Source organism: Eschrichtius robustus, chromosome 2, assembly GCF_028021215.1.
Source record: "Eschrichtius robustus isolate mEscRob2 chromosome 2, mEscRob2.pri, whole genome shotgun sequence".
Lineage (NCBI taxonomy): Eukaryota > Metazoa > Chordata > Mammalia > Artiodactyla > Eschrichtiidae > Eschrichtius > Eschrichtius robustus.
In genome coordinates, this window is record NC_090825.1 from 167,107,925 (window position 1) to 167,122,525 (window position 14,601).

The following is a 14,601-nucleotide window of genomic DNA, read 5'->3' on the forward strand; positions in this document are numbered from 1 at the left end:
CAGTAGTTGTGGCTCGTGGGCTCTAGAGCGCAGGCTCAGCAGTTGTGGTGCACGGGCTTAGTTGCTCCACGGCATGTGGAATCTTCCCCGACCAGGGATCGAACTCGTGTCCTCTGCATTGGCAGGCAGATTCTTAACCACTTCGCCACCAGCGAAGCCCCGCCTAGTGGATTTTGTGTCATGGGTCTTCTGGCAAAATATTTGCTCCCCAAAGAATACATTTCCTCCATTAAAGTATGAGCAGGATGAAAACTTTGAGGGCTCTTTACTCCCTTGATGTTGAACCTATACTTCTATTAATATGACCCCCCAAATCTCTTTAAGATATTAGGCTCAGTTCACACATACACCAGGGCCTCCTATTTGTGTGAGAACTTGATATACCAGATTTGGAGGTTAACCCTATAACTTAGGTCCAGGACTATGCTGGGGTGAGTGTGGTATGCTTGAAGTTGCCTCAAGTACAAAGCTTAAGAGGGTGCCAAGAAACTCAGTCCTCAAGATAAATAATATATTAATGCAATATTTTAAAAAATCAAAATGGATGCCAAAAAAATCCAGGAAAAAAATATCACCAAAATGTTCCTTTGTAAGAGTAGATTTTCTTGTATGTAAGTTATACTTCAATGAAATTTCTAAAAATCCATGACTAGCAAAATATACAAATTTAAGTTAAAACATGATCTGACTCTGCACTTGCAGGACTCAGCCTCACCTACTTCATTCTGATCCTGGTCCTGCTATATCTAGTGTATAAGCAAGAAAAATAATGATGGTTAATTGAGCACTTACTATGTGCTAGGTATTCTAATGAGTCCCAAATAATATGATTATTCTTTACACCAATCTTATGAGGTGAGAATTTACCTCTTCATCTCCCCATGGCTTTGTAGATAAGGAAAATGAGGCAGAGAGATTAAGTTACTTTCCTAAGGTCACACAGCTAGTAAGTGGCTGAGGCAGAATTTAAACCTTGTCAAGCAGGCTTCTGAGTCCACAGCCACAACGCCACACTGCCTCTCAGCCCTAAAAAAGGCACCTGGGGGCCTGCAAAGTTAGCCTCCCAAGGTCCTACAGCTGGACAAAAGTGATGTTCCCTCTACATCATCAGCAAAGGACTTCAACCAAGGAGATTGTCCATTCTCTGTGTTCCCAGCAGCATCTCAGAATCACCCCCGTGTTACCCCACATTCAAAAATTCAGGGGCAAACTCGCTATTAAACATAGCTATCCAGGCTCCCGAATTGCAGACCTTCTCCAACTCTTGACGAAGAGGTTAATTACGCAAACAAGTGTTTGCATCTGGTTGAGATTTGGAGAAACCCTCAGAATCGCTTTATTTCTAGTGCAGTAAGAAAAGAAATTTTAAATGGTTTATCTTTGTGCCATCAAGGTAAATGAGCTTTCAGAGCTGTGCTGTCCAACATGGTAGCCCCATGTGGCTTTTTAAAGTTAAAGTTAAAATAATTAAAATAAATAAAATAAAATTTCAGTCCCTCCATCTTACTGGACACTTTTCAAGTGCTCAAGAGTCATGCACATGTGGCCGGTGGCTACTATGTTAGATGGTGAGGACAGAAAACATTTCCATTTGCTGTGGAGAGTTTGGGTAAAACATAATTTGAAGAAAACCTTCATAAGCCCCCTACTCAGTCTTTACCATCATCCAATATAATATTCTTTTGCAGGTATTTGAACAACTTTTATTTTGAATTTTCCTATGTTTTGTATATACCATAGAAAGTTTGGATAGTTTATAGATGGAATGTTTTAGAAGGAACTTTTTTAAAAGATTGAGCATTTTGGGTGCAACTAGAGATTATCATACTAAGTGAGATAAGTCAGAAAGAGAAAGACAAATATCGTATGATATCACTTATACGTGGAATCTAAAATATGACACAAATGAACTTATCTACGAAACAGAAACAGACTCGTGGACATAGAAAACAGACTTGTCATTGCCAAGGGGGAGAGGGTTGGGGGAGGGATGGGGTGGGAGGTTGGGATTAGCAGCTGTAAACTATTATGTATAGAATGGATAAACAACAAGGTTCTACTCTATAGCACAGAGAACTATATTCAATATCTTTTGATAAACCGTAATGGAAAAGAATATTTAAAAAAAGAAGGTATAGGGGCTTTCCTGGTGGTCCAGTGAGTGGTTAAGACCCCACGCTTCCAATGCAGGGGGGCGCGGGTTTGATCCCTGGTCGGGGAACTAAGACCTCTCATGCTGCGCGGTCGGCAAAAAAAACAATCAATAAAAAAGAAGAATATGTATATAGTATAACTGAATCACTTTGCTGTACAGCAGAAATGAACACAACATTGTAAATCAACTATACTTCAAAAAATGAGAAAAAAAAAAAAGATTGAGCATTTAGTCTAACCTCTTTATTTTTTAGGTCCAAGGAAATGAAATGCCATACTCAAGGTAAAACATTAAGTGGCATAGGAGGGAGTAGAATTAGTCTTACCCTGGATTTATTCTAGCATTCTTCATTCAACTCCTTTGTGCTTGTGCTATCCTGAAAGCGAAGAACTAGATCCCTTTCCATTTGTATTCATGACTTCCTTATTCAAACTGTCTTCAGAAGCACTCCTGTCTCCCTAACAGTTTCTCCTACCATTTTTGTGACTGCTACAATTTGTAAAGCATCATTCACTTGCACATTCAAGGTGGCTCAGACTTAAGCAATTATTGGAACAAAGTTTCAATGCACTGGAAACAGTTGAAAGGAGAGTAAGACATCAAGTATTAAGAAAATATTAACTCTTTTAGTAGATGGAAAAGTCTTCTCTCTCAGAGATGAAAAGCAGAAGAGTGCCCATCTTACAGATAGGGAAACTGAGGCTCAAAAAGTGGCAGCGAGTTGCTTGAGTCTCAGAGCAGGATGTGCACAGAGCTGGTCCCAGATTGGCTCCCATCCTGTGTGCCTGGCCGTGTCTTGTCCTTCTCTGGCCTTGGGTGTGTCTGTCTGTCCTGGGGGGGAGTCTATTTATTCTAAGCATTCCTGGGATGGAATGGGGGAGTGGAAAAGGAGGAGAACTCTCCACTCTCACGTGAACAAGTCACATGGTGGGGAGGGGATGCAGAGGCAGAGTTCCCCTGAGAGTGACTCAAGCCACCATCCCAGGCCACCCTGGCCTTGCTGCCCAGTGCTGGATGATGCTGGGCCCCCAGAGGGACAGGCATTCCATCCCACAGGTCAGGATTTGACTGGAGGGAGGGACACGGCTGGACACACTGGCAGAGGGGAAGGGCAGGGAGGGTTTCCTGGAGAAATGTGCCTGGGAGCCAACACTTGAAGGATAAATGAAGAGTCTTAGGAGAGGAATTCCAGGCAGAGAAGACAGCTCAGCTAAAGGCTGGAGAGGTGAACGGGGCCAGATCATGCAGGGAGGCCCTTGGTGGCTGACTCGAGGACATGGCATCCAGGGGAGGCACCTGGGGTCAGAGCTGTGTTGGGCCCCAATGTCAGAGCTGGGGTGGGAGGAGTCTCGGGGACCACTGGGTCCCATGCCTGGGGCAGTTTACGTGGTGCCCAGGGTCACAGATGGACACATCCAGGCCTGTGTGGAGATCCCAGTCCTAGGCTGCCCCCCTCACTTGGGACCCCAGAATGTGCTGGGGTGGACTTCGGGGGTATTCACCAGCAGAGGGAGTTTGGAGTCCTTTCCAGGCAAATAATACCTGCTGATCCCCCATCCCAGCTGTCTACAAAGACAGGCAATAAAAAGCAATCAACCATATACATAACTTAGCAAACAAGGACTAAAGGACTGTAGGAATCAAACCCCTGTTTGATTCCTACAGCATCCCAGGGCCTGGCCAGGGAAGAGGGTCCCAGTCACTGAGAGTGGAGAAAGTGTCTAAGACAAGGAATGCTGTTTATTGAATGACTGAATGAGTGGTTAGAAGGGGGATGAGAGGTGGCCCATGTGTCATGCTGTCTGCCCTCAGGCAGAGACAGATATTTCTTCCTGGTCATGTCGAGTGTGATCCAGGGTGCATATAAGGAGCATATAATGTGGGTGGGCGTGGGCTTGACCTGGCTGGAGGGTGGGGGAGACTCACTCAAAGAAGTGCTATTTCAGTGGGCACCAAAGGATTTTTCCAGATAAAGCAGGCAAGAAAGGATGTTCCTGGCAGAGAGCACAGCAAGTGCAAAGGCCTAGAGGTGGGCACAATTTAGGGTGTTGGAGGGACAGCGAGGATGGATGCTGATGTAGCTGGAGGAGGGGGAGAGAAGGGAGGATGGAAGGAGATGGGGATGGAGACGTTGGAGGATTTGGGCCACACAGGGATGCAGAGCACGGCACAGAATTTTATTTCAAGGGAGCCATGGTAGGGTTTGGAACAGGGGAGGTCCGTGTTTGGGTTTATGATTCCAATAAGCCCCTTTGTGGCTTCTATGCAAAAAGGTACTCTCCAGGAGAGAAGTGGATGTTGGGTAGGGCAGCATCTAGTGGAGATGGCGGAGCCTGGGCTAGGGTGGGGCCCAGGGTGCAAGGAAGTGGATGCATTGCACGTATGTTTACAAGGTGGAGCTGAAGGGACCCGCCGCAGGATCAGCTGTGAGTGGAGGTTGGGGAAGGAGTGGAGGCAGGGAGGCCCAGGTCCCTGATGAACGGAGGGGGCTTGGCAGTGGGAGGACCAGGTTGAGGCGGAGGGTAGAGGGTACATCAAGAGACAGGGGCTACTATGTTTGTTTCAGGAGCGCTAGGTCTCCAAGGGGGCTGTGGCAGGGACACTGATTTGGGGTCCCAAACATGTGGGTGAAGGCTTTGCAGCCTCCACAGTGCATGGATAGGAGTGGTGCACGGTAGGTCACTGATGATCACTAATGTCACTGATCTGGTTTTATTGCCTGCCCCCCAAGATGGTAAATGCCCCAAGAACAGGTGTTTTTGTCTTTTGTTCACGGCTGTGTTTCCCTGGCAGCCAGAGGAGCTCCACCAATGCTGGGAATCCAGGGAATGACCAATCCAGGGAATGACTGGGTGATGGAACCTGTGTGACCGGGGCTGGGATGGGCAGTGGGTCTGTGCCCCAGCCCCTGAGCCCTTGGCCCGTTCCTGTAGCCCCACAGGCAGCAGCCGTTACGCCTCCTCAGGGGAGCTGAGTCAGGGCAGTTCGCAGCTGAGCGAGGACTTCGACCCGGATGAACAGAGCCTACAGGGCTCTGAGCTGGAAGACGAGCGGGACCGGGACTCCTACCACTCCTGCCACAGCTCGGTCAGCTACCACAAGGATTCGCCACGCTGGCACCAGGATGAGGATGAGCTGGATGAGGAGCTGGACGAAGAGCTGGATGAGGACCTGGAGGACTTCTTGGAGGAGGAGGAGGAGCTCCCTGAGGACGAGGAAGAGCTAGAGGACGAGGAGGAGGTGCCGGATGACATCCGAGGCTACACTGAGCGCGAGCAGGTGGCCGTGGCCGAGCCCAGGGACTTCAAGCGTGTCAGCTTTCCACCCGCCACCCCCAAGAAGGAGGACAAGGCCCCAGCCGTGCCCACCGAGGTCCCCGACATAGCCAAGGTGGCTCCTGAGTCAGCCGCCCCTGAGGAGGCACCTGCAGCTAAGCAAGAGCCTCAGCCTGAGCCCCCCAAGGCTGAGGAGAGGTAACGGGAAGGGGTTGAGGGCCTGTCACAAGGTCACAGGGTCAGTGGTGCCATGATGGAGTCAGTGTAGACCTGGGGAATGGGGGGAGAGGTTGTCACAGGGTCCTGGGTTTATTGAAGGGATCGGGATGGGTCTAGGAGGTCAGAAGTGGCTCAGTGGGGTCAGAGGGGGTCAAGCAGGGTCATGAAGGAGTCTTAGAGGTTGTGAGGGGCTGGAGGGTTTGCCAGGGTTGGAGAGGTCACAGAAGCATCAGAGGAGCCCTCGGATAGGGTTACAAAGTTGCAGAGGGGCCAGGAAGGTGGCAAAGGGACCCAGGAGACCTGAAGGTGTCAGAGAGGTGATGGGCATGTGGGAAGCGGGGGGAGAATCACTGAGGCTGGTCAGAGGGGTCACAGGTGGGTCATTGTGTCTCCGAAGTGCCAGGGAGGCCATGGAGGGCCCAGCATCACTCGGAGGGTGGAGGGTGGAGGGAGTGCCGGCCCCGGAGCCTCATGAAATCCCTTGCCTCAGTTTCAGGCCACGAGAAGATGAGGAAGGCCAAGAGGGTCAGGACTCCATGTCTAGGGCCAAGGCCAACTGGCTGCGAGCCTTCAACAAAGTGCGGCTGCAGCTGCAGGAGGTGAGTGAGAGCAGCAGTGGGCTCACCCCCAGCCTGGCCACGCCCAATGCCCCACCCACCCTCATTTCCCCACTCCTTCCATGCCCCAACCCACTCTGGTCCTTTCCCTGGCCCTGCCCACACTAGCCCATGCCACTCATGAGCCACCAGGCCACGCCTACTTCACCACTCCGCCCGCCACCATGCCTCCATACATCCTGGTTCCTCTATGGCTCCGCCCACCCCAACCTGTTCCCATCTGTGCCCAGCCTGGCCCTTCCTTAGCCCCACCCACTCCTGCCCTGGCCCCAGCCCCACCATTCCTGGCCCAACCCCTGCCCAATCTGACTCCTCCCTGGCCCTACCCATGCCTGCCTACTCTCCCCTGCAACCAGCTGGCCCCACCAAGGTCTAGTCCAGCCTCCCCCAGGGCAGCCTGGGATTTCTAAGTGGGGAAGAAGGAGAGGCGAACTGGAACCTAGAGCTGAAATTAAGCTGAGGTCATGGCTATGGCCAAGTTCAGCGGCCAGGTTCATGGATAGGGATAGAGGTTAGTGATAGGGTTATAGGTCAGGGTTAGGGTTATAGGTCAGGGTTAGGGCAGCAGTCAAAGATCAGAGTTCAGGGTGAAACTTGGTGATAGCGGAAGAAGTCAGTGCTTGGGCTCACAATGGGTGTCAGAGTTGGGGTTTGGGAAAGGTCTGAGATCTGGTCAGTATTGCAGAAGAAATTAGGTGAAAAATAGAATTAACGTCAGGGTCAGGATGACTGTTCAGATGGGCAGCAGGAATGAGGCCGTTCATTCACTCCTTCATTCACTCAACCTGCTCTGGGCTGGACACCAAGCAGTGTTATTATCCGGGGTGACCTTCCAAACTGGGGTGAGGCTGGCAGGAGGAGATCCTAAACAGACTCCCAAAGTCTTAGACCATCAATTATCAGAGCCACAAAAGTTTCAAATCAAATTTCTTATCAGTTGTACAGTAGAATTTTCTTTTACTATACAGTCTCATGGTTCTAGATTCAAACAGTAGAAGAAAATACACTGTGAAAAATCTATTGAATAACTTTCACTAAGTCAACAAATTAAATGAAAAAGACAGCAACTACCCTTGTAATGGAACTAGAGATATGACAAGAAAAATAAACATGAGCAGGATCTCTGGGTTTCATAGAGGGGGCATAAAACTAATCCAAGTCAATCAGGAAGACTCACTGGAGGAGGTGACACTTAAAGTGAAGTGATATCCAAAATACTTAAACAATATTTCAGAAGAAGGTGTCAGACCCTTCTCCCTGTTCCCCCCCACCACCATGCCACCCTTTAGTTGCATGGTAGGGGGTGTTGACTCTGGGTCCACACTGAGACCTGAATGATAGATGGAGGCTGGTCGGGTGCAGAAGGTGGGAGAGCATAGATACAGGTGGCACCACTCAGGCAAAGGTCCTGGGGCATGAGATCAGATAATCAGGTGAGGCAGGGGGAGTTTAGCGAGTGATAGGATCTTATGGGTATTGAGCCAGCCCCTAAGAATCCCAGGACTATAGAGCACGAGCTCTTGTTCGAGATGATGTTAACAAATCCCCAATTTTGACAGACAAGGAGAGTGAAGTTCACTGAGGTTGGTGTCAGAGAGTATCTCCTTTCTTCTCATTTTACAGATGGACAAACTGAGGCCCAGAAAAAGCCAGTGGGCTCCCTAAGGACACACAGTGAGGACTAGGACCCAGGCCTCCTGACTCCCAACCCAAAGGGGAGACAGTTGTGGATGTGGTACATGTGCTGCCCTGGGAAGGGGCAGCTACACTGACCATATCTGTCTTCTGTCCTGCAGGCCCGGGGAGAAGGAGAGATGTCCAAATCCCTGTGGTTCAAAGGCGGGTGAGTATCAGATCTTGGGGGTGAGGGAGAGGAAGTTTTGAACCCAGAGCCTAAGGCTGGTTTGCACCATAACCTCAGCCCAGCCAGGGCAGGGAGAAGGTCCATTTAGACAGGGGACAGATTGCACATGAGTGAAATAATGTAGCCACTGTAATAAGGCACTCATGACCAGCAGGAGCCGAAGATAGTAACACATTGAATCCTCACAACAAACCCATGGGGGGCCCACTACCCCTATTTTACAGATGGAGAAACAGTCCAGAGAGGCCTTGCTCAAGCCGCTCATATAATTCAAGAACATTTCCCCCTAGAAATAAATGTAAGGTAAAGAAGAAACCCATTTACTGCACGATACATCTGCAACCCTGGAGTGAATTTTTTGCTTTGATTCTGCTTTTACATTTCTCAGATTATTGCTACAGTTGCTGGCTGTTTCATAACGATAGTTGTTGGTCTTACATGGAGCATTTGTCATATCTAATTTCTTAAGTTATTGCTTTTCCAGGGTGTTTTTTCAGCACTTGTGTGGTGAGGTTAGAGGATGCAAAAGATATTTGTAAATTACACTAATGTTTTAAATAACAGCTGGAGAGTGACTGCCTTCCCTTGTACATCCTTTTCAAACAGAGACAGGGACACAGGAGCTGTGACTCCCAGAGGGGCAAGTGTCCCGTGTGGGGAGCCCTGGAAGTGGGGTCTGAGATGGGGGCTCCTGTGTGCATGATTTATACAGGAAGCACTCTCAAGAAAAGCCTGTGAGGGCTTCCCTGGTGGTGCAGTGGTTAAGAATCCGCCTGCCAATGCAGGGGACACGGGTTCAAGCCCTGGTCCAGGAAGATCCCACATGCCATGGAGCAACTAAGCCCATGCGCCACCAAGTACTGAAACCCACGTGCCTAGAGCCCGTGCTCCGCAACAAGAGAAGCCACCACAATGAGAAGCCCGCGCACCGCAACAAAGAGTAGTTCCTGTTCGCCGCAACTAGAGAAAGCCCACGCACAGCAACAAAGACCCAACGCAGCCAAAAATAAATAAATAAACTTATAAAAAAGAAAAGAAAAGCCTGTGAGGCAGGCGGGACCAGGTAGGAGAAACAGCCAAGCAGAGAGGTAGTTCAGGAGTCACCAAGCCTCTGCCTGATCCTTCAGGGAGCGCTGGAGCATGAATAGCACCCCAGGGCTTGTCCAGAGTCATTGGCTGCCAGGCATCACTCTCATTGGCCACTGAGAACTTTCTGGAGAGGAGCCACACCTGAACCCTCTCTGGGAACACCTGCACCTCTCAGTAAAGTAGATTTGGACAGACCACCGCAGCATCTGCCACAGCCCTCATTCTGATTAGCCAGCTACAGCAAAGCTGCCAAGAGGCAACAGCACAAATACAATTTCCAGTTCCCTCTTTCTCATGGGCTTTGAAATCACTTCTTCCAGGATAGACTTTAAATATACACAAATATTTCCAATTTTGAGCATGAAGAAAGATTTCATTGATATTTTTGCATATTATTTAGATTTGCCTTAATTCAAATTTTTTCATTCAACGTGGGCAACTGTATCATCTCCCCATTTCTCAGATGAGGAAGTTGAGGCCCAGTGTCTTCATTTCTTAGGGCTGCCATAACAAACTACCACAAACAGAGGGCTTAAAACAACAAAAATGTATCTTCTCGCAGTTCTTGGAGGCCAGAATTCCAAAACCAAGGTGTTGGCAGGGCCACACTCCCTCTGACTTCTGTAGGAGAGAATCCTTCCTTGCCTTTCTAGCTTCTGGTAGTTGTTGGCAATCCTTGGTATTCCTTGGATTGTAAACGAGTCACTCCAATCTCTGCCTCTACTATCACACCACTGTCTTCTCCCTGTGTGTCTCTCTTCTTATAAAGACACCACTCATATTGGATTAGGAGCCCATCCTACTCTAGTATGACCTTGTCTTAACTAATTACATCTGCAATGACTCTATTTCCAAATAAGGTCACATTCTGAGGCACTGGGGGTTAGGACTTCAATGTATCTTTTCGGGGGACACAATTCAACTCTTAATACCTGGGGAGATCAGGTGTCCTGCCCAGGCCTCAGGAGATGTCTGTTGGAGGAAGGGGAACTTCCCTGGGCCCTTGACGTCCCTGGTGTGTCTTGCAGCCCTGGCGGTGGTCTCATCATCATCGACAGCATGCCAGACATCCGCAAGAGGAAGCCTATCCCACTCGTGAGCGACCTGGTGAGCGCCTGTGCCCTCCCCTGCCCAACCAGAGCAGCCCTGCCACAAGCAGTGCTCAACCTGTACAACTGCCCATGGCAGAACTGGGGCTGGGGACTGGCAAGGCATTCTCTGGGACTAATGTGATCTGATTTCTACCCTGCGTGCTGCGTGGACACTTCAGGCCATGGTGAGTGATGGCAACCCAGGCCCTTGAATCTCCTCCCGAGACCCCCGCCCCCCACTGGGATCTTCCAACTGGTCCCCATCCCATGGGTTCTGGGGAGGGGACCTTGCCATGTCCAACAGTTCATGGGTGGGGAAGAGAGCAGGTGACTCCCCACCTTGGTTCATGGCCTGGCTGGTGGTTTTGCTCTGTGGCTGTTGACCATGGCCAAGTGCAGTTCCCCAGTCTGGTCCATGGTGGTGGGGAATGGGTGAGTCAGAGGTGTGGGGCTGCTCCCTTTCCAGGGTCTCTTCTAACCTGGAGCCTCTGTCACCTCCCAATTCTTTTCTGGTTCTGTTCCCGCTGCTGTGACCTGTTTCTTATTTGTGGCTGTGGCTTGAATCCGTGGCTGGCGGCCCCAAACCATGGCTGGGGATTCTGCTCGCGGTGACAACCCCCCGGGTGCCAATCGATCCCTCTGACTCCCTTGGTGACTTCCCTATTCCAGTCTCTGGTGCAGTCCAGAAAAGCAGGCATCACCTCGGCCTTGGCATCCAGCACTTTGAACAACGAAGAGCTGGTGCGTGGGGCACCTCCCCCTCCCCAGCTTGGAGGGTGGTCGGGGCTGGGGGGCTCCCGGAGAAAAGGAAGGGGGTGGGGCAGAGACAGGCACTCCTCGCTTTCCAGAATTCCGACAACGCAGCCGCCAGCGAGCACAGTCTGTGTACAGGAACCCGTGGATTCCGACAGTGTGGGGCGGGGGACGGACCGGGACTTTACCATACTCAGAACGGGACGGGGGGCGGGGGGAATGAGGGCGGGGCAAGCCAGTGCCCCCATTTTAAGGCTCTACGCCCATGTCGCATGTCCTCCCTCCCCGCAGAAAAACCACGTTTACAAGAAGACCTTGCAAGCCTTAATCTACCCCATCTCGTGCACGACGCCGCACAACTTCGAGGTGTGGACGGCCACCACACCCACCTATTGCTACGAGTGTGAGGGGCTATTGTGGGGCATCGCGCGGCAGGGTATGCGCTGTACCGAGTGCGGTGTCAAGTGCCACGAGAAGTGCCAGGACCTGCTCAATGCAGACTGTCTGCAGCGTGAGTGCCGGGCTCCCACTGGAGCGGAGACGGAGGGGCAGGACTGTTAATGGTTAGGGGGCGGGGCTCTGACGAGGAGGAGGGGGCGGGACAAGGGGCGGGGCCGTGGGACGGTACGGGAGCGACAGGAGGGGAAAGGAGAAGTGAGAGGGGTCCTAGAGGGGTGGGGCGGGACTCAGGGAGGAGCTAAACTGTTCAAGGGGCGGGCTTAATGGGAGGCAGCGGTTTCTATGGAGAAAAAGAGGGTTAGGGTAAGGGTTAGTTCAGAGGTGGGAGGGGGCTCAGGTTGGGGAGAGGAGTCCGAGGAGGGGACGGGCTTGGAGAGGGCAGGGTGTCGGAGGGGAAGGGGACTTACGCGGACTGGAGGGGCTAAGACGGGGTGGGAACTTTAGGGGGAAAGGCCTGGTTGGGGGAGGATTCAGAGAGCAGGTAGGAGCTCTGGCAGCTCTAGCTTTGGGGGTATGATTCACCTGAACCCCGTGTCCGTGGCAGCAGATGAGGAAGCCCTGGAGCGGGAATCAGGGCTCTCGCTCCTGGGAGGGAGTGCTCTGTGTACAGTGACGGCTGTCTTTGTGCGCAGGGGCGGCGGAGAAGAGCTCCAAGCACGGGGCGGAGGACCGGACGCAGAACATCATCATGGTGCTCAAGGACCGCATGAAGATCCGGGAACGCAACAAGCCCGAGATCTTCGAGCTCATCCAGGAGATCTTCGCGGTGACCAAGACCGCGCACACGCAGCAGATGAAGGCCGTCAAGCAGAGCGTGCTGGATGGAACGTCCAAGTGGTCGGCCAAGATCAGCATCACCGGTGAGGCCGCGGGGGGGAGGGGGAGGGACGGCCACGGGGGTCCCTTCTTCTCGGCCCCCTGTGCTCCCTCCCACGCCCCTTCCTTCCCTTTGCTGCACATATTTGAGCGTCCCCGTGACTTTCTCACGTTGGTGTATATGCGTTTGTGCCCACAGCCTGGGCATATATGCCTCCAAACGTGTTTGCACGAAACTATCTGGGTGCATCTCGCTTGGTAGCCCCCAGAACCAGACCTCAAGAAGAGGAGTTGAGGGCACACAGTTTTTCTGGGAAGTGAACCCAGGAAGCCCCCAGGGGTATTGGGAAGTGAGACCAGGAGGGAATAAGCCCTACCCAGGGTGCCACCGAGCAGGCGAAGCAGTGGACACCTAGGACCACTGGGGGACATTATTGACCTCCCAGGGCTGAGAGGTCCTTCCCAGGGGTGGGGGCCTTGTGGTGTTTATCCATTCCTCGTCGTCATTGGGATTTCCCTGAAAACAGACTCCAAGATGAGGATTTCAGGGCAGATGGGTATCCAGGAGGTGGTCCCAGGGAGTGCCAGTGGGAGGTGGAGACATGAGTTTGAGAGCCGGGAGGTAAAGAGCCCTGCGGAGGATGCCAATGAGTAGGTCATACTGTGGGCAACTGGAGGCTCAATCCTGCTGGGGACCTTAGGGGGACACTGTAGAGCACACACCCGAGAGTCCCACCTCAGGGGTGACCCTGGGGCACCTTCATATTCTTCATTGGGTGAGGGTTCCCTGGATGTTAACTCTAGCAAGCCGAGCATGCCCAGTGGGTGTGTCCATGGGCTCCTGTGGCCAGAACAAAGCCCTCAGTCCTTGTCACAGGCGTTCCCTGTGGAGCCTGTGACAGTGTCTGTTCTTGGCATACCTTGCTCCTTGAGCCCACATTTATATTTGTTTTGTGTGTCTTCCAGTGGTCTGTGCCCAGGGCTTGCAGGCAAAGGACAAGACAGGATCCAGTGACCCCTACGTCACCGTCCAGGTCGGGAAGACCAAGAAACGGACAAAAACCATCTATGGAAACCTGAACCCCGTGTGGGAGGAGAACTTCCACTTGTAGGTGTCTGGCTGGACCCCCAGCCCCCTAGATGGAGCTCCCTGTTGGAGCAGCTGAAGGGTGGGCTTCAAGACACCTGCCCCGGGACTTCCTGGTGGTCCAGTGGTTAAGACTCCGTGCTCCCAATGCAGGGGGCCCGGGTTCCATCCCTGGTCAGGGAAATAGATCCCGTATGTGACAACTAAAGATCCCGCACGCAGCAAAGAAGATCCTGCGTGCCGCAACCCGGCGCAGACAAAAAAAAAAAAAGTCCCCTGCCCCAACTTCCTCTTCCCCCCCTGCAGTGAATGTCACAACTCCTCGGACCGAATCAAGGTGCGTGTCTGGGATGAGGACGATGACATCAAATCTCGAGTGAAGCAGCGGTTCAAGAGGGAATCCGATGACTTCCTGGGGCAGACGATCATCGAGGTGCGGACACTCAGTGGCGAGATGGACGTGTGGTACAACCTGGGTGAGCAAGGGTGGGGTTCTGCGGGGGAGAGGGGAGGGGGTCGCGGGGAGCCAACCAAAGTGGGGAGCCCAGCTGGAGGGGAGAGACAGTGTCAGCAGGAGTTAATCTAGGAGCCCAGTCTAATAGAGGAGGCAGAGTCTCTGAGCCCAGTCTGATGGGGGCAGGAAGCACCAGGCTGAGACGGTGAGCAGAACCCAGGACTGTCTTATTTCGGTGTGGGAGAGTGAGGGAGGGACAGAATCTCCATATCTCATTCTGATGCGGAAGGCAGGAAGCAAGACCTGAGGACCCTAGTGTAAGGAGAGAGGCACAGACCCAGGAATCTATCCTAAGAAAGGAGATTGAACTTTGAGAATCCAGTCTAAGGGAAGAGGTAGAGTTTGGGATTCCTAATCTGAGAGGGGAGCTACAGACCCAAGAGCCCTGTCTAAGAATGATGAGGAGAATCTGTGAGCCCAGTCTGAGGGCAGAGGAAGAACCCAGTCTGAAAGGGGTGAGCAGAGTCTAGGAACTTCTTATTTCGGTTAGAGGAAATCTAGATATCCTATTCTGATGGGGGAAGCAGGAAGCAAGACCTGGGGATCCTAGTCTGAGGAAAGAGGCACTGACCCAGGAATCCTGTCTAAGAAAATGAGTAGACTCTGGGGAGCTTGATCTGATGGGGGAGGCAGAGTCTGGGAGCACAGCCTGGGGAAGAAGC

General features: G+C 51.9%; 1 protein-coding gene across 4 annotated transcripts in view; it reads left to right on the plus strand.

The window, feature by feature from the left end:
- UNC13A (unc-13 homolog A) overlaps positions 1–14,601 on the plus strand; it is a 62,809-nt gene that overhangs the window by 22,683 nt on the left and 25,525 nt on the right. For 3 of the 4 annotated variants that reach the window (XM_068534748.1, XM_068534752.1, XM_068534749.1), the window contains exons 10-18: positions 5,089–5,628; positions 6,140–6,248; positions 8,063–8,109; positions 10,248–10,326; positions 10,980–11,051; positions 11,355–11,574; positions 12,155–12,382; positions 13,305–13,446; positions 13,732–13,901. In XM_068534748.1, coding sequence (XP_068390849.1) covers positions 5,089–5,628; positions 6,140–6,248; positions 8,063–8,109; positions 10,248–10,326; positions 10,980–11,051; positions 11,355–11,574; positions 12,155–12,382; positions 13,305–13,446; positions 13,732–13,901 — 1,607 coding nt within the window. Of the gene's footprint in view, positions 1–5,088; positions 5,629–6,139; positions 6,249–8,062; positions 8,110–10,247; positions 10,327–10,489; positions 10,496–10,979; positions 11,052–11,354; positions 11,575–12,154; positions 12,383–13,304; positions 13,447–13,731; positions 13,902–14,601 lie in introns of all 4 variants that reach the window. The other variant, XM_068534751.1, reaches the window with a different exon arrangement.